This window comes from Heterodontus francisci, chromosome 46 (genome assembly GCF_036365525.1).
Source record: "Heterodontus francisci isolate sHetFra1 chromosome 46, sHetFra1.hap1, whole genome shotgun sequence".
Taxonomy (NCBI): domain Eukaryota; kingdom Metazoa; phylum Chordata; class Chondrichthyes; order Heterodontiformes; family Heterodontidae; genus Heterodontus; species Heterodontus francisci.
In genome coordinates, this window is record NC_090416.1 from 18,271,246 (window position 1) to 18,298,791 (window position 27,546).

A 27,546-nucleotide genomic window follows, 5' to 3' on the forward strand; every position below is an offset into this window, starting at 1 on the left:
TTCACTATGCACTTTGGTCGGACGAATAGAAAAGCAGAATATTTTTGAAAAAGGTGAGAGACGAGCAAAAAATTAACACGCAGGTATTTCGGAGGGCAAACGGTCGATCTTTTTTTCTATTCTTTCATGGGATGTGAGTGCCGCAGGCTCAGCTAGCGTTTATTGCCCATCCCTATTCGCCTTTAGTGCGAGGGAATTGGACCATGAGAGTAAGGAAGTCTTATTGTAGTTGTATCAGGTTATGATGAGACCACACCTGGAGTACGGTGTACAGTTTTAATCTCCGTATATAAGGAACCATCGACTTACCTTTCGAGGGGGTGCAGCGAAGGTCCACAAGATGGCTCCTGGATGAGAGGGTTGATCTACGAGGAGAGATTTAGTAGAATGGCCCATATTCAATGGAGTTATGAAGAATGAGAGATGATCTCATTGAAACAAACAAAATCCCGAACGGTCTTGACAGGGTAGTTGCGGAGGGGCTGTTTCCTCCGGACTGGAGCGTCTACAACTCGGCGGCTTGTCTCAGGATGAGCAATCGGCCATTTCAGACTGAGGAGGAGGTGTTTCTTCACTCAGAGGGTGGTGAATCTTTGGAATTCCCTACTCCAGAGAGCAGTGGAGGCTCAGACGTTGCGTCTATTCAGGACAGAGATCGATAGAGTTTTGGACACTGAGCTGAATCGGGGGACCGGGTGGGATTAGAGTTGAGGTCGATGATCAGCCAGGATCTTTTTGAATGGCAGAACAGGCTCAAGGGGCCGAATGGCCTTCTTTAGCCCCTGTTTCTTCCCTTCTTTTGCAGGAAGTTTAAGCTGGAGAAGGAGCTGGCAAGTGAACTGTGGCGTATACGCTGGGAAGACATTCAACTCAACAACATGGAGAAGAACCTGCGGAGTATGGGCAGCAAGCTAACCCTGTCACTGGTAAGAGATCCGGCCTTTCTCCACTGTGTGGGACCCACTTCGGGAGAGACGAGGACAGGTGCGACAGAACTGACATTGTCCACACTTCCTTACAACCAAAGTTCAGTTTGGGCTCTTTCAACTCAGTGAGTTCACTGTCAGCTGTGGTGTAGAGATTAGCTCTCTCTCTCTCTCTCCCCATCCTCAATATCTCTCTCTCTCTCTCTCCCCACCCTCGCTGTCTCTCTCTCTCTCTCTCTCCCCACCCTCACTGTCTCTCTCTCTCCCCACCCTCGCTGTCTCTCTCTCTCCCCACCCTCAATGTCTCTCTCTCTCTCTCTCTCCCCACCCTCGCTGTCTCTCTCTCTCTCTCCCCACCCTCGCTGTCTCTCTCTCACTCTCTCCCCACCCTTGCGGTCTCTCTCTCTCTCTTTCTCTGCCCCCCCACCCTCGCTGTCTGTCTGTCTCTCTCTCTCTCCACCCTTGCGGTCTCTTTCTCTCCCCCCCCCCCCCCCCACCCTCGCTGTCTGTCTGTCTGTCTCTCTCTCCCCACCCTCGCAGTCTCTCTCACTCTCTTTCTCTCTCTCTCTCTCTCCCCACCCTTGCGGTCTCTCTCTCTCTCTTTCTCTGCCCCCCCACCCTCGCTGTCTCTCTCACTCTCTCTCTCTCCACCCTTGCGGCCTCTTTCTCTCCCCCCCCCCACCCTCGCTGTCTGTCTGTCTGTCTCTCTCTCCCCACCCTCGCAGTCTCTCTCACTCTCTTTCTCTCTCTCTCTCTCTCCCCACCCTTGCGGTCTCTCTCTCTCTTTCTCCCCCCCCCCTCCCCCCCCACCCTCGCTGTCTGTCTGTCTCTCTCTCTCTGTCTCTCCCCACCCTCGCTGTCTGTCTCTCTCTCTCTCTCCCCACCCTCGCTGTCTGTCTGTCTGTCTCTCTCTCTCTCTCCCCACCCTCGCTGTCCCTCTCTCTCTCTCTCTCCCACCACCCTCGCTGTCTCTCTCTCTCTCTCTCTCTTCCCCCCCCTCCCCCCCCCGCCCCCCGGTCTCTGTCTGTCTGTCTGTCTCTCTCCCCCCTCACTGTCTCTCTCTCTCTCTCCCCACCCTCACTGTCTCTCTCTCTCCCCACCCTCAGTCTCTCTCTCTCTCTCTCTATCTCCCCCCCCCTCGCTCTCTCTCTCTCTCCCCCCTCACTGTCTCTCTCTCTCTCTCTCCCCCACCCTCGCTGTCTCTCTCTCTCTCTCTCTCCCCCCTCGCTGTCTCTCTCTCTCTCTCTCTCTCTCTCCACCCTCACTCTCTCTCTCTCTCTCTCTCTCTCCCCCCTCGCTGTCTCTCTCTCTCTCTCTCTCTCCCCACCCTCTCTCTCTCTCTCTCTCTCTCCCTCCCCCCTCGCTGTCTCTCTCTCTCTCTCTCCCCACCCTCACTCTCTCTCTCTCTCCCTCTCCCCCCCCCTCACTGTCTCTCTCTCTCTCGCTGTCTGTCTCGTGCCTCTGAGTCAGAAGCTCATATGTTTGAGTCCCCATTCCAAAGATCTGAGGACAAATTCCAGGATTGACTCTTCCGGGAATGCTGCACTGTCAGAGGTGCAGTCTTTCGGGTGAGTCAATAAACCGAGGCCCTGTCTGCCCCTCTCCCGTGGATGTAAAGATCCCACGGGCCACTTTTGGAAGAAGAGCACGGTGGGGGGTGGGGGGGGGGGGTGGTGCGGGGGTGAGTTCTCCCTGCTGTCCTGGGGCCAGTACTTAACCCTCAACCAATATCACGAAAAACAGATGATCGGGTCATTATCTCAACTCTGTACGGGAATTGACAACTGCATTACTTACATTACACATGTAACTACACTGTCAAGAGTTTCAATAGCTGTGAAGTGCCGAGAGTCAGCCCATTCCCCCCTGTGACTGTCTGCCCATTCCCCCAGTGACGGGCGGCCCCTTCCCCCCCCCAGTGACGGGCGGCCCCTTCCCCCCCCAGTGACGGGCGGCCCCTTCCCCCCCCCCCCAGTGACGGGCGGCCCCTTCCCCTCCCCAGTGACAGGCGGCCCCCCCCCACCCCCCCCCCCCCCCCCAGTGACAGGCGGCCCACCCCCCCCCAGTGACAGGTGGCCCCATCCCCCCCCAGTGACAGGCGGCCCCATCCCCCCCCCAGTGACAGGTGGCCTATTCCCTCCAGTGACAGGCGGCCCCTTCCCCCCAGTGACAGGCGGCCCCTTCCCCCCAGTGACAGGCGGCCCCACATCCCTCCCCAGTGACAGGCGGCCCCCCCCCCCAGTGACAGGCGGGCCCCCCCCAGTGACAGGCGGCCCCCCCCCCCCCCAGTGACAGGCGGCCCCATCCCCCCCGCAGTGACAGGCGGCCCCATCCCCCCCGCAGTGACAGGCGGGCCCCCCCCAGTGACAGGCGGCCCCCCCCCCCCCAGTGACAGGCGGCCCCATCCCCCCCCGCAGTGACAGGCGGCCCCGTTGCCCCCAGTGACAGGCGGCCCCCGTTGCCCCCAGTGACAGGCGGCCCATTCCTCCAGTGACATGAGGCCCATTCCTCCAGTGACATGAGGCCCATTCCCCCAGTGACATGAGGCCCATTCCCCCCAGTGACAGGCGGCCCCTTCCCCCCAGTGACAGGCGACCCATTCCCCCAGTGACAGGCGACCCATTCCTCCAGTGACATGAGGCCCATTCCCCCCAGTGACATGAGGCCCATTCCCCCCAGTGACAGGCGGCCCCTTCCCCCCAGTGACAGGCGACCCATTCCCCCAGTGACAGGCGACCCATTCCCCCAGTGACATGAGACCCATTCCCCCAGTGACATGAGACCCATTCCCCCAGTGACATGAGGCCCATTCCCCCAGTGACATGAGGCCCATTCCTCCAGTGACATGAGGCCCACTCCTCCAGTGACATGAGGCCCATTCCCCCAGTGACATGAGGCCCATTCCTCCAGTGACATGAGGCCCATTCCCCCAGTGACATGAGACCCATTCCCCCAGTGACATGAGACCCATTCCTCCAGTGACATGAGGCCCATTCCTCCAGTGACATGAGGCCCATTCCCCCAGTGACATGAGACCCATTCCTCCAGTGACAGGCGGCCCATTCCCCCAGTGACATGAGGCCCATTCCTCCAGTGACATGAGACCCATTCCTCCAGTGACATGAGGCCCATTCCTCCAGTGACATGAGGCCCATTCCTCCAGTGACATGAGACCCATTCCTCCAGTGACATGAGACCCATTCCCCCCAGTGACATGAGGCCCATTCCCCCAGTGACATGAGGCCCATTCCTCCAGTGACATGAGGCCCATTCCTCCAGTGACATGAGACCCATTCCTCCAGTGACATGAGGCCCATTCCTCCAGTGACATGAGACCCATTCCCCCCAGTGACATGAGACCCATTCCTCCAGTGACATGAGACCCATTCCCCCAGTGACATGAGGCCCATTCCCCCAGTGACATGAGGCCCATTCCCCCAGTGACATGAGGCCCATTCCCCCTGTGACATGAGGCCCATTCCCCCTGTGACATGAGGCCCATTCCCCCAGTGACATGAGGCCCATTCCTCCAGTGACATGAGGCCCATTCCTCCAGTGACATGAGACCCATTCCTCCAGTGACATGAGGCCCATTCCTCCAGTGACATGAGACCCATTCCCCCCAGTGACATGAGACCCATTCCTCCAGTGACATGAGACCCATTCCCCCAGTGACATGAGGCCCATTCCCCCAGTGACATGAGGCCCATTCCCCCAGTGACATGAGGCCCATTCCTCCAGTGACATGAGGCCCATTCCCCCTGTGACATGAGGCCCATTCCCCCAGTGACATGAGGCCCATTCCTCCAGTGACATGAGGCCCATTCCTCCAGTGACATGAGACCCATTCCTCCAGTGACATGAGGCCCATTCCTCCAGTGACATGAGACCCATTCCCCCCAGTGACATGAGACCCATTCCTCCAGTGACATGAGACCCATTCCCCCAGTGACATGAGGCCCATTCCCCCAGTGACATGAGGCCCATTCCCCCAGTGACATGAGGCCCATTCCCCCTGTGACATGAGGCCCATTCCTCCAGTGACATGAGACCCATTCCTCCAGTGACATGAGGCCCATTCCTCCAGTGACATGAGACCCATTCCCCCAGTGACATGAGGCCCATTCCCCCAGTGACATGAGACCCATTCCCCCAGTGACATGAGGCCCATTCCCCCAGTGACATGAGGCCCATTCCCCCTGTGACATGAGGCCCCTTCCCCCCTGTGACATGAGGCCCATTCCCCCAGTGACATGCGGCCCATTTTGATATATCTTTTGAACAATAATTTATGGGGAGAAATCTTTTTGGGAAATTCCAGTAGCTGATGATAATCTTTTCCTTCCAGCATGGTTCGAACTATGGGTCCTTGGTGACGAATGACGGGCAATATCAGGTGTATGCCAAGACAGCATATTACAAGGTAGGGAATCACAGAGAAAGGCACAAAACCCCACCCTCAAATTGATCCCAAAGTTGTTTTTAACTACATCTTGGTGTATGTGGGAATACAGGTGCTAATGGTTTTAAAATGGTCCCAGAACTGAGAGGGTATAACTATCAGGAAGGGCTAAACAGGCTGGGGCTCTTTTCTTGAGGATAGAGAAGGCTGAGGGGTGACCTGATTTAGAATTATGAAAGGGATCAGTAGGGCATGTTGGGGAGACCAGAACTAGAGGTCATCAGTGTACGATAGTAATAAATCCAATGGGGAATTCAGGAGAAACCTCCTTTCCCCGGAGAGTGGTGAGAATGTGGAACTCGCTACCACAGGGAGTGGTTGAGGGGAATAGCAGAGATACATTTAAGGGGAAGCTGGATAAACACATGAGGGAGAAAAGAATTGGAGAATAAGCTGATGGGGTGAGATGAAGTCGAGTGGAAGGGGGCTCATGTGGACCAGACAGGCTGAATGAGCAGTTTCACTGCTGTACATTCCATGTAATGGTCCCAGTCTACACCCAATGGTGCCCGTGAGGATAAGGCATCCCAGCATTAGGTGACTCTTGTGCTCTGTGGGGGTTGGGGTCGCCACCTTGTTTTTAGCCGAACCCTTTCTTATTTTCTGCTCGTCTCTCATTTCTCTCCCCTCAGGGAAACATCGTGGCCATTAAACACATCAATCGGAAGAGGGTGGAGCTGACTCGTAATGTGCTTTTCGAGCTGAAACACGTACGTCCCAGACCAGTGTCTTTCACTCTCCTGCCTCCATCTCTTACTTCTCTTTCCCTGGCTGTGGTTTTTTTTCTCTCTCTTCTTTTTCTGACCAGCTCAAATCCTGCAGGCTCCACTGGTAAACTTGTGCTCAGCTCTGGGTTTGGTGGGATGAGAATGGAGCATTTGGGAATTTTCCAGATATTTGAATAGATATTTTACAGTGCAGCAAATCCACAGCTTATATTACAAGTACAGCGGGAGATTTATTCCTGTCCTGTTTTCTCTCCTCTGTTGCTCCTTTCCTGAAGGCATTGATCCCTTGCTTCGGGTATGGATGTACAAGCGATGGGCACCCACCAGGAACTCACCCACGCTGCAGTTCAATTCTCAACCTCAGTGGTGAGCTTTGGCACACGGCTCGAACACTGAGATTGCCAAGCCTCAACCCTGATTCTCGCATGTACTTCCAGTTGGAATTACTGGACGGTGATCAGAGTTGGATCCTAGGCAACTTCTTTTTCACCACTTCCTCACTTCCACCTCCATCCCTTCCGCACCCCTTTCCTCAAGTCAAGAATTATGAGGACAGTTGTCATGTCTCTGCTACTGTCCACTATCTAACTCTCCACAGATTGAACTTTTGGACCTTTACTCCCCTCAAAGGCTCATAAACACAAAACAAGGGATTGAAGCTTTGAGTAAAGAACAGTTGCACCATCAGGGTGTAACCCCGCATTGTCAGGTATCGAATCGGAGGCTTGTTGCAATGTTGTAAATGCTACTCCCTGGAACCTTCTGACCTGCTGGGTTTGTGGGACACTGACTGGGGTTATGGGCTGTTGCTATGGGGACTAAGCCCTTTGCTTCATAGAATCATAGAAAAGTACACTTCAGGAGGAGGCCATAAATTCCATATAACTTCCCGGCTTTTGAACTCGACGCCTCTATATATAAAATCCATGATCTCATATACTCTATTAACCGCTTTGTTAACCTGTCCTCCCACCTTCAAAGATTTGTGCAGAAACACACCCAGGTGTCTCTTTTCTTGCACCCCCTTAAAAACTGTGCCATTTATCTTGATTTGTCTCTCTTCATTCTTCCTACAAGATGTATTGCCTCATTTCCCTGTGTTGAGTTTCATCTGCTATGTGCCTCCCCATTCCAGCCTATCTGTGTCCTCTTGCAGTCTGTTACTATCTTCCTCAGTATTTACTGCACATCTAAGTTTTGTTGTCTGCAGATTTCGAAACGGTGCCTTGTACCCACCTCTCCCCTCCCCCCCCCAAGTCATTAATGTCTACTTAAAACAGCCTTGTTCCTTTTACTGAACCTTAAATAAGTCCATTGTATACCTCCCTCCAAATCGAAGAACAGATATTCACGACAACTCTGTTTTCTGTCCCTTAGCCTATTTTGTATCCAGACTGTTATTGCCCCTTTTATCCTACAGTCTTTGCTGAGTTGGTACTTGATAGGCTGGATACCGGGTGGATGTTTCCTCTTGTGGGAGAGACTAGAACTGGGGGGCACAGTTTAATAATAAGCAGTCTCCCTTTTAAGACGGAGGTGAGGAGAAATGTTTTTTCTGAGGGTCGTTAGTCTGTGGAATTCTCTTCCCCAGGGAGCAGTGGAGGCTGGGTCATTGAATATATTCAAGGCTGAGTTAGATCAGATTTTTGATAGACAAGAGAGTCGAGGGTTACACGGGGGCAAACAGAAAAGTGGAGTTGAGACCACAACCAGATCAGCCATGATCTTATCGAATGGCGGAACAGGTTTGAAGGGCCGAATGGCCTAAGCCTGCTCCTAAGTCTTATGATTTCTGTGCAATGGGAGTGAATGGGGAAGGGCTTTGGTCCATTGGGATTGTGTACAATGGGAGTGAATGGGGAAGGGGTTTGATCCGTTGGGATTGTGTACAATGGGAGTGAATGGGGAAGGGGTTTGATCCGTTGGGATTGTGTACAATGGGAGTGAATGGAAAGGGGTTTGATCCGTTGGGATTGCGTACAATGGGAGTGAATGGGGAAGGGGTTTGATCCGTTGGGATTGTGTACAATGGGAGTGAATGGGGAAGGGGTTTGATCCGTTGGGATTGTGTACAATGGGAGTGAATGGGAAGGGGTTTGATCCGTTGGGATTGTGTACAATGGGAGTGAATGGAAAGGGGTTTGATCCGTTGGGATTGCGTACAATGGGAGTGAATGGAAAGGGGTTTGATCCGTTGGGATTGCGTACAATGGGAGTGAACGGGAAGGGGTTTGATCCATTGGGATTGTATACAATGGGAGTGAATGGGAAGGGGTTTGATCCGTTGGGATTGCGTACAATGGGAGTGAATGGGAAGGGGTTTGATCCGTTGGGATTGTGTACAATGGGAGTGAATGGGAAGGGGTTTGATCCGTTGGGATTGTATACAATGGGAGTGAATGGGAAGGGGTTTGATCCGTTGGGATTGCGTACAATGGGAGTGAATGGGAAGGGGTTTGATCCGTTGGGATTGTGTACAATGGGAGTGAATGGAAAGGGGTTTGATCCGTTGGGATTGCGTACAATGGGAGTGAATGGGGAAGGGGTTTGATCCGTTGGGATTGTGTACAATGGGAGTGAATGGGGAAGGGGTTTGATCCGTTGGGATTGTGTACAATGGGAGTGAATGGGAAGGGGTTTGATCCATTGGTATTGTGTACAATGGGAGTGAATGGGAAGGGTTTGATCCGTTGGGATTGTGTACAATGGGAGTGAATGGAAAGGGGTTTGATCCGTTGGGATTGCGTACAATGGGAGTGAATGGAAAGGGGTTTGATCCGTTGGGATTGCGTACAATGGGAGTGAACGGGAAGGGGTTTGGATCCATTGGGATTGTGTACAATGGGAGTGAATGGAAAGGGGTTTGATCCGTTGGGATTGTGTACAATGGGAGTGAACGGGAAGGGGTTTGATCCATTGGGATTGTATACAATGGGAGTGAATGGAAAGGGGTTTGATCCGTTGGGATTGCGTACAATGGGAGTGAATGGGAAGGGGTTTGATCCGTTGGGATTGCGTACAATGGGAGTGAATGGGAAGGGGTTTGATCCACTCGGATCTAAACAGTGTGAATGTAGGTATTGTAAAATGTGTGCCTTTATCTCAGTCCATGTGTTGTCTGGTCAGCTGACCATTACTGCGGAGTGATTGGCAGACAGCACTCCATGTCCTTCATGGTGAATGAGTGTGGCACATGGTCAGAAGCAAAGGTCTGAAGGCTGGCCACAGTGTGGGTTGTGATCCTGCTCAGTCTTTCTCTGACTGTCACGTTCTCTCACTCTGCAGATGAGGGATGTGCAAAACGAACATCTGACACGGTTCATTGGAGCTAGTATCGACCCACCAAACATCTGCATCATTACAGAGTACTGTCCCCGCGGGAGCTTACAGGTACAGAATCTAACACTGTTAAAGGGAAACTATTTCCCTCACTGGGAATTTCATCCCAATAATGTGAAGGTCACTTGCCTCCATGTCTTGCTCCCTCCTTGTTTCTCTGTTCCAGCTGTTCTGTGTTGGGGTTTTCCAACGCTGTCAAGGCCTGCATTTATTGTCCATCCCTAATTGCCCCTTGAGAAGGTGGTGGTGAGCTGCCTTCTTGAACCGCTGCAGTCCATTTGGGGTAGGTACACCCATAGTGTTGTTAGGAAGGGAGTTCCAGGATTTTGACCCAGCGACAGTGAAGGAACAGCGATATAGTTCCAAGTCAGGATGGTATGTGACTTGGAGGGGAACTTGCAGGTGGTGGTGTTTCCATGCATCTGCTGCTCTTGTCCTTCTAGTTGGAAGAGTTTGTGAGTTTGGAAGGTGCTGTCAAACGAGGCATGGTGAGTTGCTGCAGTGCATCTTGTAGATGGTACACACTGCTGCCACTGTGCTGCCCTGTGTGGAGGGACTGAATGTTTAAGGTGGTGAATAGGGTGCCAATCAGTCAGGCTGCTTTGTCCTGGATGGTGTTAAGCTTTTTGAGTGTTGTTGGAGCTGCACCCATCCAGGCCAGTGGAGAGTATTCCATCACACTCCTGACTTGTGCCTTGTAGATGGTGGACAGGCTTTGGGGAGTCAGGAGGTGAGTTACTCGCCTCAGGATTCCTAGCCTCTGACCTGCTCTTGTAGCCACAGTATTTATGTGGCTGGTCCAGTTCAGTTTCTGGTCAATGGTAACCCCCCCAGGATGTTGATAGTGGGGGATTCAGCGATGGTAATGCCATTGAATGTCAAGGGGAGATGGTTAGATTCTCTCTTGTTGGAGATGGTCATTGCCTGACACTTGTGTGGCGCAAATGTTACTTGCCACTTATCAGCCCAAGCCTGGATATTGTCCAGGTCTTGCTGCATTTCTACACGGACTGCTTCAGTATCTGAGGAGTCACGAATGGTGCTGAACATTGTGCAATCATGAGCGAACATCCCCACTTCTGACCTTATGCTGGAGTGAAGGTCATTGATGAAGCAGCTGAAGATGGTTGGGCCCAGGACACTATCCTGAGGAACTCCTGCAGTGATGTCCTGGAGCTCAGATGATTGACCTCCAGCAACCACAACCATCTTCCTTTGTGCTAGGTATGACTCCAGCCAGCGGGGAGTTTTCCCCCTGATTCCCAGCTTATGGGGCTCCTCCAAATGACGATATGAGAGGGGAGTTCCTCTCAAACTTCACCTGGCTTTAAAGAAGTTACTAACTGGTTGTCTCTTCACCGAATATTTTCAGGACATTTTGGAAAATGAGAGCATCACCCTGGACTGGATGTTCCGATACTCACTGATCAATGATATTGTTAAGGTAAGACCCAAATGTTTTGTTTTCCATAACCATTCACTGTAGCAAAGGCAAACCTGCATGACACTGGGCTATGAGGCACAGTAGGCCTTAGAATGATAGAATGGCAGAACGTAGAAGGAGACAATTCGATAGACTCTGGAAAGGTTCCTGTAGACTAGAAAGTAGCAAATGTAACCCCACTATTTAAGAAAGGAGGGAGAGAGAAAACAGGGAACTACAAACCTGTTAACCTAACATTAGTTGTAGGGAAAATGCTCGAATCTATAATAAAGGACGTGAAAGCAGGACACTTATAAAATAATGGTAGGATTGGGCAGAGACAGCATGGATTTATGAAAGGGAAATCATGTCTTATAAACCTGTTGGAGCTTTTTGAGGATGTAACTAGCAGAATAGATAAGGGGGAACTGGTGGATGTAGTATATTTAGATTTTCAGATAGCTTTTGATAAGGTCCCACACAGGAGATTAGTAAACAAAATTAGAACACATGGGATTGGGGGGTAATATACTGGCATGGATTGAGAATCAGTTAATGGACAGGCAACAGAGAGTAGGAAATAAATGGGTCATTTTCAGATTGGCTGGCTGTGACTTGTGGGGTACCACAAAGATCAGTGCTTGGGCCCCAGCTATTGGCAATCTGTATCAATGTGGGGATTAATTGTGATATTTCCAAGTTTGCAGATGGAATATAATGTGGAGAAATGTGAGGTTATCCACTTTGGTGGAAAAAACAAAAATACAGAGCATTTCTTAAATGATGGGAGGCTGGGAAGTGTTGAATTTCAAAGAGACTTGTTATGAGTCACTGAAAGCTAACATGCAGGTACAGCAAGTAAGTACGAAATCAAACATATGTTGGCCTTCATTACAAGAAGATTTGAGTATAGGAGTAAAGATGTCTTACTGCAATTATATAGAGCCTTGGTGAGACCGCACCGGGAGTACTGTGCGCAGGTTTGGTCTCCTTACCCAAGGAAAGATATACTTGTCGTAGAGGGAGTGCAACGAAGGTTCACCAAACTAATTCCTGGGATGGAGGGATTGTCTTATGAGGAAAGACTAAATAGGCTTGGGCCTTTATTCTCTGGTTTGAACAATGAGAGGCGATCTCATTCAAACATACAAAATTCTTTCAGGGCTCAACAGGGTTGATGCAGGAAGAATGTTTCCCCTGGCTGGGGAGTCTGGAACCAGGGGACACAGTCTCAGAATAAGGGGCAGGCCATTTAGGACTGAGATGAGGAGGAATTTCTTCACTCCGAGGGTGGGGAATCTTTGGAATTCTCTTCTCCCGAGGGCTGTGGAGGCTCAGTCGTTGAGTATGTGCAAGACTGAGATCGATAGATTTCTACATATTAACATAAAAGGATATGTGGATAGTGCAGGAAAATGGCATTGAAGTTTCCCTTTAGGCGGAGCAGACTCAAATGGCCAAATGGCCTACTCCTGCTCCTAATTCGTAAGGCCCAAGGCCCAGAGCGCAGGGACGCTACTGACGTCTGAAAAGGAAGGTGAGGTCAATTAGAAAACAGTAGTGAGAGGTAGTCGTAACATCAAATTTGGGTATTTCAAAGCCTGTAGATTGTAGACTGAGGGAGGGGCAGGTTTCCCTCGAGGAGAATGAGTTAGAGTTGGAGATGCTGCAGTGGGTGCAGATGTCAGCCAGAATGCAACAACAACTTGTGTTTATATAGCACCTCCAACATAATAAAACATTCCAAAGTGCTCCACAGGTCCATATTATCAAACAAAATTGGACCCGGAGCCACACAAAGAGATATGAAGACGTGTGACTAAAAGCTGGGTCAAAGAGGTCAGTTTTAAGGAGCGTCTGAAAGGAGGAGGGAGAGAGAGAGGGACGGAGAGGTTTAGGGAGGGAATTCCAGAGTTTAGGGCCCCCAGGCAGCTGAAGGCACGGCCGCCAATGGTGGAGCGATGGGAATCGGTGGGGGGGGGGGGGGGGCGGGAGGGGACGCCGAAGAGGCCGGAATTGGAGGAGCGCAGAGATCTCGGAGGGTTGTAGGGGCCGGAGGAGGTTTCAGAGATCGGGAACGGGTGAGACCATGGAGGGATTTGAAAACAAGAATGGGAATTTTAAAATCGAGGAGCTGCCGGAATGGGAGCCAATGCAGGCGCTGAGCACAGGGCTGATGGGTGAAGAGGGAGAGTGTGTCGTATATTTTGGGAAGGGGTTGCGGGGGTGAGCTGGTGAGGGTGTTGGCATCTTAGGAGGGACAAGAGTGCAGAGGTTGGAGCACGAACCTCGGAAGCAGCGATGGCATAGGGCGAAAGAGGGAGGAGGAAGACTAGAGGAATGTGTAAGGATGGTCACCCCCTTGGGGGCTGAGTTGGTAATGGGGAGATGTTCCAAGTGTCTGTTCTCCGTGTCGCAGCAGGTTGCAGGCTGATTGCCTGCCTTAACCTCTCTGTACAGCCTGATTCCTGATTCCTCCATTTCTCATCTCCTCCCAGGGAATGCTGTTTTTGCACAACAGTGTCATCGGTTGCCACGGAAACCTCAAATCCTCCAACTGTGTGGTTGACAGCAGGTTTGTTCTGAAGATCACAGATTATGGGCTGGCCAGCTTCCGATCAACACTAGATGCAGAGGACCAGCATCTGATGTATGCAAGTGCGTCACTTAACCATCATTGGTCAAATGTTCAGTGTGCTTGTGTGGGCAGCTAGGCGAATGAAGGGGTATCATTACCCATCGCATTGCTGTTAACTCTTGAATTGCCATCGTGCCGAGGGCACAAATGCGTCAGAAAATCCTCCCCAGGCGTGCTACTGGGGCATACAGACCGGGGAAGATTCCAGAATCTAACGCTGCTCTGTGTGAAGTTACTTAGTTCTATAATTGCCCTTGGCGTTTCTAGGATAGCGATGGGCCAAGCAGCCGGGGGTTCCCACTGCTGGACAATGTCCGGCGACTCTGGCCAGACGGTTTGTGTCACCCGGGCGCCAGGTGAGGGCAGAATCGGCCTCGGCTGTGATGCCTACCATGGTTGAATATCCTGCTGTCGCCGGCTATGTCGACTCACATGTGAAAACTGGCCGTTTGACTGCGGTACTGGAGGGCAATGAGCATTGTTTAAGAGCATTAAGGGATATGGAGCCAAGGCGGGTAAATGGGCTGAATGGCCTCGTGCTGTTCTTATTGTGTCGCCCCCACCCACCCCTCCCCACACAGCACCTTTCGCAAGGGATGAGAGGTGAGAAAACATAGAAATCGCTGGACAATTTGTTTGTCTTCGACCACCTTGGGAGTCACATGACCCAACAATAATGGAGTTGTTGACTAATCACAGCGATCAATCTCCGTCAATTAGTGTCCAACAAACCCAGACAGGAGGGGGAGGAAAAACCCCAGTGGTGGAGAACTTGAGGAACCCTAGTTCTAAAGTCACCTGCTCCTCCCAACCACACGACACTCACCACACGTCATGTCAAAAACTCCTCACGTACTGTATGTTATTCTGTGAAAGAAGTCCGGTTTTTGATTCGGAGGATCCCAGTTCCTTCCCAGATGGGGTGGAGAGCGCCATCCCAAGGTATTGTGTCCCTGTGCTAAGTGCCTGTTTCCTGTGACAGAGAAACTGTGGACTGCCCCAGAGATTCTGAGGATGGGGAGCCCCTCGACGGGAACTCAGAAAGGGGATGTGTACAGCTTCGGGATCATCCTGCAGGAAATAGGACTGCGGAACGGACCTTTTTACATTGAAGGGCAGGATCACAGTCCCAAAGGTAGGGGGGGAGGTGGTGGGTGTTAACTGTGTGTAACTCAGATGCTCCCTTAACATAGAAACGAAGGTTCGGAATGGGTAAAGGTGGGGACCACCTGTCAAGTGAGACATTAATTTGAGAATTTTCTTTTCATTACATTTTTGCTTTATAATTCCAGGGATTTTTTTTTTAAATGTGCTGATTATTTCCCGTGCTCTTAAAGAGTTGCTGGGAACCACTTGGAACATCATACATCTCACATTAACCAAGAGGGTGCATTTCCCCTTTAAGAGGAAGAAACAGCGATTAAAATATAAAAACTCATTTGAAACTCAATTACTATTGATAGCACAGGCCGTTAAAAGCAAAAAGGGTTCCACAGGGGGAGGAAATTGATATGACTCCCGAGTTGTTGTAGAAAATGGATATGTAAATGAGCTGAGCTGGAGGTTATTTTTCTTATTTTACGTTGGAATGCTGTTGTACTCCGCACCTTGGTCCCACCATTCTTCCCCTCCTTGAGGAACTACCCCATAGATGGTACTGGTCCCACACACACTGATTCTCACTGGGGTACGGGGTCCCACACACACACTGACTCTCACTGGGGTACGGGTTCCACACACACTGACTCTCACTGGGGTACGGGTCCCACACACACTGACTCTCACTGGGGTACGGGTTCCACACACACTGACTCTCACTGGGGTACGGGTCCCACACACACTGACTCTCACTGGGGTACGGGTCCCACACACACTGACTCTCACTGGGGTACAGGTTCCACACACACTGACTCTCACTGGGGTACAGGTCCCACACACACTGACTCTCACTGGGGTACGGGGTCCCACACACACACTGACTCTCACTGGGGTACTGGTCCCACACACACTGACTCTCACTGGGGTACGGGTCCCACACACACTGACTCTCACTGGGGTACAGGTTCTACACACACTGACTCTCACTGGGGTACGGGGTCCCACACACACACTGACTCTTACTGGGGTACGGGTCCCACACACACTGACTCTCACTGGGGTACAGGTCCCACACACACTGACTCTCACTGGGGTACGGGTCCCACACACACTGACTCTCACTGGGGTACAGGTCCCACACACACTGACTCTCACTGAGGTACGGGTTCCACACACACTGACTCTCACTGGAGTACAGGTTCCACACACGCTGACTCTCACTGGGGTACTGGTCCCACACACACTGACTCTCACTGGGGTACGGGGTCCACATACACTGACTCTCACTGGGGTACGGGTTCCACACACACTGACTCTCACTGGGGTACGGGTTCCACACACACTGACTCTCACTGGGGTGAGGGTCCCACACACACTAACACCCACTGGGGTACGGGTCCCACACACACTGACTCTCACTGGGGTACGGGTTCCACATACACTGACTCTCACTGGGGTACAGGTTCCACACACACTGACTCTCACTGGGGTACGGGCCCCACACACACTGACTCTCACTGGGGTACGGGACCCACACACACTGACTCTCACTGGGGTACTGGTCCCACACACACTGACTCTCACTGGGGTACAGGTCCCACACACACTGACTCTCACTGGGGTACTGGTCCCACACACACTGACTCTCACTGGGGTACGGGACCCACACACACTGACTCTCACTGGGGTACTGGTCCCACACACACTGACTCTCACTGGGGTACAGGTCCCACACACACTGACTCTCACTGGGGTACGGGTCTCACACACACTGACTCTCACTGGGGTACGGGTCCCACACACACTGACTCTCACTGGGGTACTGGTCCCACACACACTGACTCTCACTGGGGTACGGGTCTCACACACACTGACTCTCACAGGAGTACGGGTCCCACACACACTGACTCTCACTGGGGTACTGGTCCCACACACACTGACTCTCACTGGGGTACGGGACCCACACACACTGACTCTCACTGGGGTACGGGTCCCACATACACTGACTCTCACTGGGGTACGGGTCCCACATACACTGACTCTCACTGGGGTACGGGTTCCACACACACTGACTCTCACTGGAGTAGGGGAGTGGTTGGCTTGGATTATGTGCTCATGTCTCTGGATTGAGACATGAACCCAAGAGCGTCTGACTCAGAGGTGAGAGAGAGAGAGTGTGTTACCCTTTGAGGCAGAGCTGACTCCAACACTGCACTTGAGGGTGCGGAGCAGGATACTGGTGATGGTTTCCCCAGAGGTTGACGCTGTACTTTGTGAAGATGAGCACTCGATCTCCAGTCTAGTTGGGTGACACTTTTGGTTTGGTTTTTGTGTTGTTACCCATCCCATCAGAATTGATCGAAAGGGTGAAGAGTAATCAGCAGCCACACTTCCGTCCCAGCACGGGTCTGAGCTGTCAGGTGGAGGAGGTGAGTGTGCTGATGCAGCGATGCTGGGCTGAAGATGTCTTCGAGAGACCCGACTTCAATCAGATCAAGATCCTCCTGCGCAAGTTCAATAGGTGGGTCCATCAGCCGGAATGCTATCCAACTCTTTCATTATTTAATAAACCTCAATCAGGTTGCCTCTAAGTCTAGGCTGCCCGAAAGCCAATCGACACAGCTCCTTAAGCCTGTCTGAGTGGCTCGGGTTCTTTAAGCTGGGAATCATCCTTGTTTAATGTGGATTAAACCTATAAGTAAACGTTTGATCCAGCTTACTTTTAATCTGCATCTGATGCCAGTATGTTCTGACTGCAGTTTCAGAACAGCCATGCAAAGCGAGCACGCTCGCAAGTGAGAAAGGCAGTCGGATATGGGGTCGAGTCGCCTGGGCTTTGAGTGTTGGACAGCCAGGAGTCCAGGAGATCCACACGTAGCCCGAGGGTCACAGGATGGACTGCTCCACCTTTGAACGGTGTGAGACGGGCAGCTATTCGACTACCAAAGCCGTTGCCACAGAACCCAATCCTGCCCTCAACGCCTGCACAATCCAGCAAAGGTCACTGGATAGTGCCTTGGGAGTGTTCAAAATGATGAGGGCTGTGGACAGAGCAGATAGAGAGAAACCCTTCCCAGTGGTGGAAGGATCCAGAAGCAGAGGGCACCGATTTGAGGCGATTGGCAAAAGAAGCGACACGAGGAAAATCCTTTCTCCGCAGCGAGTGGTTAGGATCTGGAATGCGCTGCCTGAGAGTGTGGTGGAGGCAGATTCAGTCGTGGCTTTCAATAGGGAATTGGATAATTATCTGAAAAGAACAAATTTACGGGGCTACGGGGAAAAAGGCAGGGGAGTGGGACAAGGGGAGTTGCTGTTGCTGAGAGCCGGCAGGGACAGGATGGGTCGAATGGCCTCCTTCTGTGCTGTCACCGTTGTATGATTCCTTCCTTTTGTATTCCATCCCCCTTGTGATAAAGGCTAATATTTCATGAGACTTTTTAATGTCCTTTTAGTACCCTGTCCACTGGCTTTTACTGACTTGTGTCCCCGGTCTCCTAAATCTCCTCGCTCCTCCGCATCTCTATTTGGGAAATACTCCGATTTTTCTTCCTTGGATCCAAAGCGGATGATCTCTCATTCCCCACATTGCCGCACTTTTGTCCATTCGCCCTATCTGTCTGTGCCGTCTTACTGCGCCTCCTGACTCAATATCATCTGCAAACCTCGACGTGCAAACCTCCGTCCCTTCATCAGAATCATTGTTTAATATGGTGAGGCTCCAGAACCGGTCACATCCCGACTGAAACTGACTGTCCCTCCTGCCTGATCCCGCAGGGAGAACAGCACCAACATTCTGGACAACCTGCTATCCAGGATGGAACAGTATGCCAACAACCTGGAGGAGCTGGTGGAGGACCGGACACAGGCTTACCTGGAGGAGAAGCGGAAAGCCGAGGCACTGCTCTACCAGATCCTGCCACAGTATGTACCCGCTCACTGCTTTATTTGGGATGAACTGAGGTTGATGGAGGGGTGGAAAAATGGGCAAGTGTTGGAGATATTCAGACAGGTGACCAAAAGCTCGGTCAAAGAGGTCGGTTTTAAGGAACGTCTTAAAGGAGGAGAGAGAGAGAGAGAGGGGCGGAGAGGTTTAGGGAGGGAATTCCAGAGTTTAGGGCTCCCAGGCAGCTGAAGGCACGGCCGCCGGTGGTGGGACAATGACCTGACAACCTGACCGTTTTGTTCCCAGCTCCGTCGCCGAGCAGCTGAAGAGAGGAGAGACGGTCCAAGCTGAGGCCTTTGACAGCGTCACCATCTACTTCAGTGACATTGTGGGCTTCACTGCCATGTCTGCGGAGAGCACTCCAATGCAGGTAATCAGTGAGACACCCAAATCGGGGCTGGTGAGTTGTTACTTTAATTCTTGGGATGCGGGCACTCGCTGGTGAGGCTGGTATTTGTTGCTCATCCCGAAGTGCCCCTTGAGAAGGTGGTCGTGAGCCCGCCTTCTTGAACCTCTGGCTAGCGGTTTGTTACCACGGACTGGCTTGCTAGACCTCTTCAGAGTGCACTTAAGAGGCAACCACATTGGTGTGGGGACTGGAGTCACATACAGGCCCAGACAACCAGACTTGGAGACCCTCGGTCAGGGCTCCAGACCCTGCCCCGAATCCTCTCCCCTGGGCCCCACACCACCTCTATCCCCCAGGTCCCAGCCCGGCTCCTGGGCTGCTAATAGCAACAGGAACTGCAGTCCCACTCATTCCATGTTGGATGTTTCAGGGTTCGGCTGCAAACCTGCCAGTAAGTAACCTTTACTCTGATTCACTGCAGGTCGTGACATTGCTCAATGATCTCTACACCTGTTTTGACGCCATTATCGACAATTTTGATGTTTACAAGGTAAACCCAACTCCTTTTCCAGTCCCACGTCCTCTCTCCTCCTCCATCCTCTCTCCCCTTCTCTCTCTCTCTTTCCCTATCTCCATCTGTATCTCTCTCTCTGTCCCTTGCTCTTTGTCACTCCCTTACTCTACCTCCCCCTCACTCTCTCCCCTTCGTGCTCTCTCCTTCCCTCCTTCTCTCCCTCTCTTCCTCCCTCCCTCTCTCTTTCTCCCTCTTTCCCTCCCTTCCTCCTTCCCTCTCTCTCCCCCCCCTCCTCTCTCTCCCACCCTCCTCTCTCTCCCACTTTCAGTCCTTTTCCTTCCCTCCCTCCCTGTCTCTCTCTCCCCTCCATCCATCCCTCTCCCCCTCCCTCCATCCCTCTTCCCCTCCCTCCCCCCTCGCCCCCAGTCCCTCTCCCTTCCTCTCTTTCCCTCTCTGTATGTGACAGTGAGTCTCTCTCTCTCTCTGTGCCGCTGTCAGGTTGAGACAATTGGTGATGCCTATATGGTGGTGTCTGGTCTGCCGGTGCGGAATGGGAAGCTCCACGCAAGGGAGGTGGCCCGGATGTCTCTGGCACTGCTCGAAGCAGTTAAAACGTTCAAAACCCGCCATCGGCCTGACCAACAACTGAGGCTGCGGATCGGAATCCACACGGGTGAGGAGCGTAACCCTGGGAGGCCGGGAACCTGGGGAGGGCCGGGGAGGCCTGCAGAGGCCTGGGAAGGCTGGGAATCTGGGAAGGCCGGGAACCTGGGGAGGCCTGGGTAGACCAGGAACCTGGGAAGGCCGGGAACCTGGGGAGGCCCGGGGAGGCCTGGGTAGGCCAGGAACCTGGGAAGGCCGGGAACCTGGGGAGGCCCGGGGAGGCCAGGAGGCCTGGGAAGGCCGGGAACCTGGGGAGGCCCAGGGAGGCCTGCAGCGGCTGGGAAACTGGAGAGGCTGGGAATCTGGGAAGGCTGGGAACCCGGGGAGGCCTGCAGAAGCCGGGAAACTGGTGTCTCCCAGAAGGGTTTTGATCGAAACTGTTCCCAGTAGCATGACGGTCAGTAACCAGAGGAGACAGATATAAGGTCATTGGCAAAAGAACCAGAGGTGACGTGAGAAAACATTTCTTTACGCAGTGAGTTGTTGTGATGTGGAACGCGCTGCCTGAAAGGGAAGCAGATTCAATAGTAACTTTCAAAAAGGGGAATTGGATAAATAATTGAAAAGGAAACATTTCTGGGCCTATGAGGGAAGAGCAGGTGGGAGTGGGACTAATTGGGGCCAGTACAGGCAGGATGGGCCGAATGTCCTCCTTCTGTGTTGTATAATTCTATGGTTTTGAGTCCTACATTGCCCAGTATCATGCAGCTTTCCCTGAGCTACATTGTGTGGTTATGGTTATTGGGTCTGGTACGTGACAATAGCTCAGCCAGTTACCCGCACTGCCCTGGTGTACCCCCTCCCTGATGGGCGAAGCTCACTATCACACTGGGCAGCCGGGGGTTAAGGGAGCCGAGCCCCACTGCCTTGTTGTGGGTTGTTTATTTGTCAGCAGGTGTGACTGGTACTGCGAGCCTCCACCATTAACCTGCTTCCTGTCCCCAGGGCCGGTGTGTGCTGGTGTGGTCGGCTTGAAGATGCCTCGTTACTGCCTGTTTGGGGACACAGTGAACACAGCCTCTCGCATGGAATCCAACGGTGAAGGTACGGCATACGATCAAACGTATCAACCCCACCCATCCCGTCTGTTTATTCTCTGTTTATAGACTTGCATTTCGATCGTGTCCTTCACAACCCCAGCAGGACCCAAATGCTTGGCAGCCAATGAAGTACTTTTTTGAAGTGTAGTCACTGGTGTAATGTACGAAAGGCAGCAGCCAATTTGTGCACAGCAAGATCCCACAAACCGCATGTGAGAATGACCCAGATCATCTGATTTAGTGATGTTGGTTGAGAGTCAAATACTGGTGCCAGGACACAGTGGGGGGGGGGGGAGCCCCCTCCCCCCACCGCACTTCAAAATAGCGGCCGTGGGATCTTTTATGCCCACGTGAGCAAAAGACAGCCAGACCGACAGTGCAGCACTCCCTCAGTACTGACCCTCCGACAGTGCGGTGCTCCCTCAGTACTGACCCTCTGACAGTGCTGGACTCCCTCAGGACTGACCCTCCAACAGTGAAGCACTCCCTCAGTACTGACCATCCGACAGTGCGGCACTCCCTCAGTACTGACCCTCCGACAGTGCGGTGCTCCCTCAGTACTGACCCTCCGACAGTGCAGCACTCCCTCAGTACTGACCCTCCGACAGTGCAGCACTCCCTCAGTACTGACCCTCCGACAGTGCGGTGCTCCCTCAGTACTGACCCTCTGACAGTGCTGCACTCCCTCAGGACTGACCCTCCAACAGTGCAGCACTCCCTCAGTACTGACCATCCGACAGTGCGGCACTCCCTCAGTACTGACCCTCTGATAGTGCAGCACTCCCTCAGTACTGACCCTCGGACAGTGCAGCACTCCCTCAGTACTGACCCTCCGACAGTGCAGCACTCCCTCAGTACTGACCATCCGACAGTGCGGCACTCCCTCAGTACTGACCCTCTGATAGTGCAGCACTCCCTCAGTACTGACCCTCTGACAGTGCAGCACTCCCTCAGTACTGACCCTCCGACAGTGCGGTTCTCCCTCAGTACTGACCCTCTGACAGTGCTGCATTCCCTCAGTACTGACCATCCGACAGTGCTGCACTCCCTCAGGACTGACCCTCCAACAGTGCGGCACTCCCTCAATACTGACCCTCTGACAGTGCAGCACTCCCTCAGTACTGACCCTCTGATAGTGCAGCACTCCCTCTGTACTGACCCTCCGACAGTGCGGCGCTCACTCAGTACTGACCCTCCGACAGTGCTGCACTCCCTCAGTACTGACCCTCTGACAGTGCAGCGCTCCCTCAGTACTGACCCTCTGACAGTGCAGCGCTCCCTCAGTACTGGTACTAGGAGTGCCAGCTTGGACCTTGTGCTAAAGTCTCTGGAGTGGGACTTGACCCCATGAACATGTGATTTAGAGGCAAGAATGCTGTTGATTCATGGCCGAGGCCCAGGTGAGGGGCTAACATCGAGGACACATGGACTTTGGAACATGGACCCACCCTCCTCGCGATGAGAGACTGTGATAGGAAGTAAGATCTGGGCACGGGACAGAAGCTAAGTACGGCTCAGAGACAGGGACGGTGGGAGGGTTTTTTGGGAAATCGTCTGAACGGGGTATAGCAAGGACCCTCAAAGGAGTGGCAAGGCCAGAGGAGGGCAGTCCCAGTGGAGGCAGTCACTGTGGAGGCAGTTCCTTTAACTCTCTCTCATTTCCTCCTTTCCAGCCCTGAAGATCCACATGTCTTCAGCCACCAAGACAGTGCTGGAGGAGTTCAGCTGCTTCGAGCTTGATTTGCGAGGAGATATTGAAATGAAGGTGAACCATTGTGGGAATTCTTCAGCCAGCCTGTACTTGCAAAACTCAGAACACAATGTCTAACGTTAGATGTGGTTCCGTGTTTGGACAGCACTTACTGAACAATCCTGAGTGTGCTAAGAATTACACTAACAACCAATTTAAGATTATCAGTCGGGCTCCGTCACCCTTCCTGGAAGCTGCATATATTCATACGCAGGGACCTGTCCTCTGCAGACAAAAGGAACATGTCCAGGGCATTGTGCTTTTTTAAAAATTAAACAGAAGCGTGGGGGACAGTAGTTCCCTGGTGCATTCTCCATGGCAACGCCTCAACCAATCAGCACCCTTTTCTCATGCAGTATAAATTGTTGCTCCCTTTGAAATTTGACATTCTTGCGTCTGTCCTGATGAGTGCAAGATGAATAGCTTGGACAGCACGTTTCATTTTTTCCAGCAGTCCTCGAATTCTTCCTCGTAATGCACAGGCCTGAGGTTGTTCTCTGAGTCTGATTGTATCTGGAATTCCACGCTCAGCATTACACCTCCCAACTGCAAATCGGAAATAAAGACCAAGTGCTGGGAATACTCAGCAGGTCAGGCAGCGTCGGTGGTGAGAGAGAAGCAGAGTTAACGTTCCAGGTCACTGACTGCCTCCCTGATGAAAGGTCGTTGACCTGAAAGGTTAACTCTGTTTGCCTCTCTCTGCAGTTGCTGCCTGAATTGCTGAGTATTTCCAGTATTTTCTGTTGATCTGTAAGTCCTCACATTAGTTCACATTCTTCTCCCCAAGGCGTAAATACGCGAAACAAATAGAATGCGGGCTGGGAATCGAACTGTGGAACCTTTGTCTTGCTAGTTCAGAGTGTGACCCAGCAGGGTATTGAGAGAGCTGCGTTGTCTGATACTGTGTCCTCTTGTTTTTCAGGGGAAAGGGAAGATGAGGACATACTGGCTGCTGGGGGAGCGGCCAGTCAGCAGTCACGGCTGACAACCCAGAGCGACCATTCCTGTTCCCCCGCCCCTATTTCCATGCACAATCTCTCCTTCTGTTTCCCATGTGCTTGTAAAGCTCTATTTTCTGGGACAAAGGGGAATCTTTTTCCAGCGGAGCGACTGTGGAGGAGCCCAGCGTTCCAGACTCTGCTGGTGCTGCCCGGGAGCGGGAGGAGGGGAGAATCCCGTGCTTGATTCTGACTCGATCGCCTCTGTCATCGTCGTTTGTCCGTTGTGACTCTCTGTGTATTGCTCAGAGACTGGTGACTCTACAAGTGGCTCCTGTTTATTGATATTAAAACCAGAAATGTGAATCTGTCAATGAAGTCTGTCCACTGGCCTTTCTCTCTCTGCCTTCCCCTCACTGCCTATCTCTCTCTCTCTCTTCCCCCCCCTCGGTATCCTGTCTCCCTCTCTGTGCCCCTTTCTGGGTCTCTGTCGCTCACCCACTGGCCTCTCTCTCCCTCCCTCTCGTGCTCCCTTTCTCTCTTTCTCTCTCTCTCTGTCTGCTTGCCACTGTCTCCCTATCTCTCTCTCTTGTCTCTTTCAATCTCCAGTCATCCTTGCTGTGTCCTATATCTACCTCTGTCGCTTATTCACTGGTCTCTTCCTTTCCTTCTATCTCTCTCTCTCTTTGTCCACTTATGCCATTGTAATTTGCTCTTTTATTTAACCATTCTCCACCTTTCTGCTGGTCTGTTAGAGGTTAACGAAATTTGAGGAACACACATTATCTGAATTGAGATCTTGCTTTGTGCAAATTGGCTGTTAGGTATCCGACATGACAATGGTAACTGCACTTCAATGGCTATGAAGTGCTTTGGGATGTACTCAGGGCAGGAAAGGCTCGGTATAAACACAAATCTTTCTTTCACAGCCATCAATCCTCGCCCTCATCTTCACGCCCCCTCTGGGGGAGTTGGAGCCTGAGGCCTGGGGGCAAAGATCTGGCAAATGGGTCCAGTAGCTTGTGTGTTGGTTGGCGTATGGTGACCAGAAAAGAACACAAGAAGTAGCAGGGTGGGGAGTTGTGGGGGGTGGGTGAAAAATTAGCCAAAAATGCTGAACAAAAAAATATGGAGAAGATTTAGTTTGATTTTTTGTGTGACACGCTAAATATCCTTGATCTTTGACCCTTCCAGCAGCCTGTCACGATTAGGCCCTGTCACAGGAGAACAGTTGGTCCCAAAGATAAGACTTTATTTGTAGCAATGAAGAGAATAGAATCTGCACTTTAATTATCAGACACTTCTTCATGCTCCAGTGGGCAATGTGAACAAATTAATGGAAAAGGAAGAATGTTCACCATTTTCCAATGTCAGTTCCATTTGCCCAGTTGAAGTGAGTCTTTCATACAAAAACCTCAGCCTCCCATCAGCACTCAGCCTGTGAAACATTATGTTACAGTTGTGACAACACTTTATTTATTACTTCATTGGCTTTGGGAAGCCCCAAGGTTGTGAAACGTGCGGTAGAAATGCAAGTTCTCCCCCTCTCTCTTTCTGACCTTCCTTGATCCCATTGTAGATTCAAAATTAGGATCTGGAGTGACAAAAGTCAGACAAGGATGGAGACGGTAGATTGGAAAAGGGCAAATTCTGAGATGAGGGTGGAACTAAAGAAAATCTTGAAAAAACAAAGATGCAGAGAAACACTGGGGAATAATTCAGGAGAAATGTATTCCATTAAAAGTCAGAAGCCAACAAGCAAACTAACTATGGGGCATCGCGGATGAATAAAGAACTAAAAGGAGAATTGAATGTAAAGTTCTTAGATACTGAAGCTGAGGGGGACAGACAGGATGATACAGAATTTAAGAGAGAAGCTTCAAAAAATCATCGGGAAGAGAAAGAAAACTTATCAAGGAATATAAAAGAAATAATAGCGTCTTATACACACATAAATAACAAAAGTAAAGTAAGGATAGGGCCACTAAAGGATGAGCAAGATAAACTCTCAGGTAATTAGAGAAATGGCAAAAGAAATGTTTCAATACTTCTGTCTCAGCAGTTTCTAACTCAAAAATAGACCCTTCACTGGAGGATGAAAAGAATACTAATATAGTTGGGACAGAAAAGGAGAAAATAATTGACAAACCAGCAAAGGTGAAATCGGAAACCTATGTCTTTCTAGACAGAAAAGTTCCATTGAAGATGGGGAGCAGTCCCAGAGGACTGGCAGACGGCTAATGTACCTGTGTACTGACAGGGAGTTCGAACAAGACCTGGGAACTATAGCCCAGGCAGTTTAACGTCAGTGGAATGGTACTGGAATCTATACTAAAAGAAGCAATGGAAGATCTAGGGACAGAAAATAAAACAAAAAAGTCAGCAGGGATTCCGAAAGGTTCAGTCATGCTGGTAGAATTCTTTAAGAGGTAACTGTAGACGATGGAAATGGCGTAAATATCATCTATTTAGACTTTCAAATATAAAGGAACCCATGATAGGTTCATGACAAAGGTTTGAGTGTGTGGATTCAGAGGATGAATAGCTGAATGAAGAGAAAATTTGTGACAAAAAAGCAGGAAGAGAGTCGGGGTAAATATTCAGATTGGAGCAAGGTCAAATGCGGATGTTACACAGTGGTCAGTGCTAATTTGGACCTAGGAACAAGTAACCCAATTCCAGAATTTTCATATGTTACCAAAGTGGGGAGTGTGGGGCTCACACTGAGGAAGAATGCAACATAATACGAGAAGACATTAGACAGTTTGCAGAGCAGGCAGTTAAATGTGATGGGATGCATTTTGGGAGGGAAAAAATAGAAATATCACCAGAGAAAATAAGAAACGGTCTGGGGTCTAAGAGCAAGGGGAGATACAGATCAGCAAATCAGTAAAAGCAGCATCACAGGTCAGTGAAGCAATTATAAATACTGGGGGAAAAAAACACTGGGATTTATTTCACGGGGTATGGAATTTCGATTGCAGTTATTTTAAACTTACCCTGGTCAGACAGCGTTACTGCACACAGTTCCAGTCTCCATCTATAAAAAGGACACAGTGATAGATAGAGTCTTGATAAGCAAGGGGGTGGAAGGTTATCGGGGGTAGGTGGGAATGTGGAGTCATCAGTTCAGCCATGAACTTACTGAATGGTGCAGCAGACTTGAAGGGCCGAGTGGCCATAAATGCCAGCACAGACTGGTTGGGCCGAATGAGCTGCTTCCCTGTATATTCTGAGTAGTTCGAGATCATTTCTTGAGCAGTGTATCATCTACTCTAAGCAATGCCACGGGAGACTCCTGTTCGAGTTGATGCCACCCTGTAGGCAGGGGCAGTGTGTGGCCCCTAACGCCCCCTCCCCAACGGGCTGCAGCCGCGGCTTCAAGCGGTTTGCTTCCTCTCTCTCTCTGTGATCTGTTTTGCGTGGGTGCCTGATTGACAGACTTGTTGTTGGGGCCACCATCAGCTGCGCTGCACCAAAGTGAATGACGTTAATTGGTCTACATTAAACTTTTATATAACAGGTTTCTGTTGCTGCAGAACTAATCGCTTTGCTGGTAATGAACCCCGGGCACTGGAGGAGCTGTGACACCTGAATGAATACAAAAGCGCACAGGAGCTGCTCGCCGCAGCCCCCAGTGCAATGATTCGTCTGGAGAGACTCGCAATAACAGCATGCACAGTCAACAGAAGCTCAGCTTACAAATTGGCTACAAGTGGCTGCAATTGGTGATGC

The 27,546-nt window shown here is 51.4% G+C and overlaps 1 protein-coding gene across 2 annotated transcripts in view; it reads left to right on the forward strand.

Moving 5' to 3' along the window:
• Nucleotides 1-24,185, forward strand: part of LOC137356960 (atrial natriuretic peptide receptor 1-like) — a 44,997-nt gene extending 20,812 nt beyond the window's left edge. For both annotated transcript variants that reach the window (XM_068022852.1, XM_068022853.1), the window contains 15 exons: nucleotides 806-926; nucleotides 5,275-5,349; nucleotides 6,021-6,098; nucleotides 9,402-9,506; nucleotides 10,828-10,899; nucleotides 13,377-13,536; nucleotides 14,499-14,651; nucleotides 16,967-17,135; nucleotides 18,389-18,535; nucleotides 18,804-18,927; nucleotides 19,388-19,456; nucleotides 19,919-20,093; nucleotides 21,029-21,127; nucleotides 22,797-22,888; nucleotides 23,796-24,185. In XM_068022852.1, the coding sequence (XP_067878953.1) occupies nucleotides 806-926; nucleotides 5,275-5,349; nucleotides 6,021-6,098; nucleotides 9,402-9,506; nucleotides 10,828-10,899; nucleotides 13,377-13,536; nucleotides 14,499-14,651; nucleotides 16,967-17,135; nucleotides 18,389-18,535; nucleotides 18,804-18,927; nucleotides 19,388-19,456; nucleotides 19,919-20,093; nucleotides 21,029-21,127; nucleotides 22,797-22,888; nucleotides 23,796-23,858 (1,702 nt within the window). In that variant the 3' untranslated portion in view covers nucleotides 23,859-24,185. The remainder of the gene's footprint in view (nucleotides 1-805; nucleotides 927-5,274; nucleotides 5,350-6,020; nucleotides 6,099-9,401; nucleotides 9,507-10,827; nucleotides 10,900-13,376; nucleotides 13,537-14,498; nucleotides 14,652-16,966; nucleotides 17,136-18,388; nucleotides 18,536-18,803; nucleotides 18,928-19,387; nucleotides 19,457-19,918; nucleotides 20,094-21,028; nucleotides 21,128-22,796; nucleotides 22,889-23,795) is intronic.
• The last annotated feature ends 3,361 nt before the right edge of the window (nucleotides 24,186-27,546 follow it).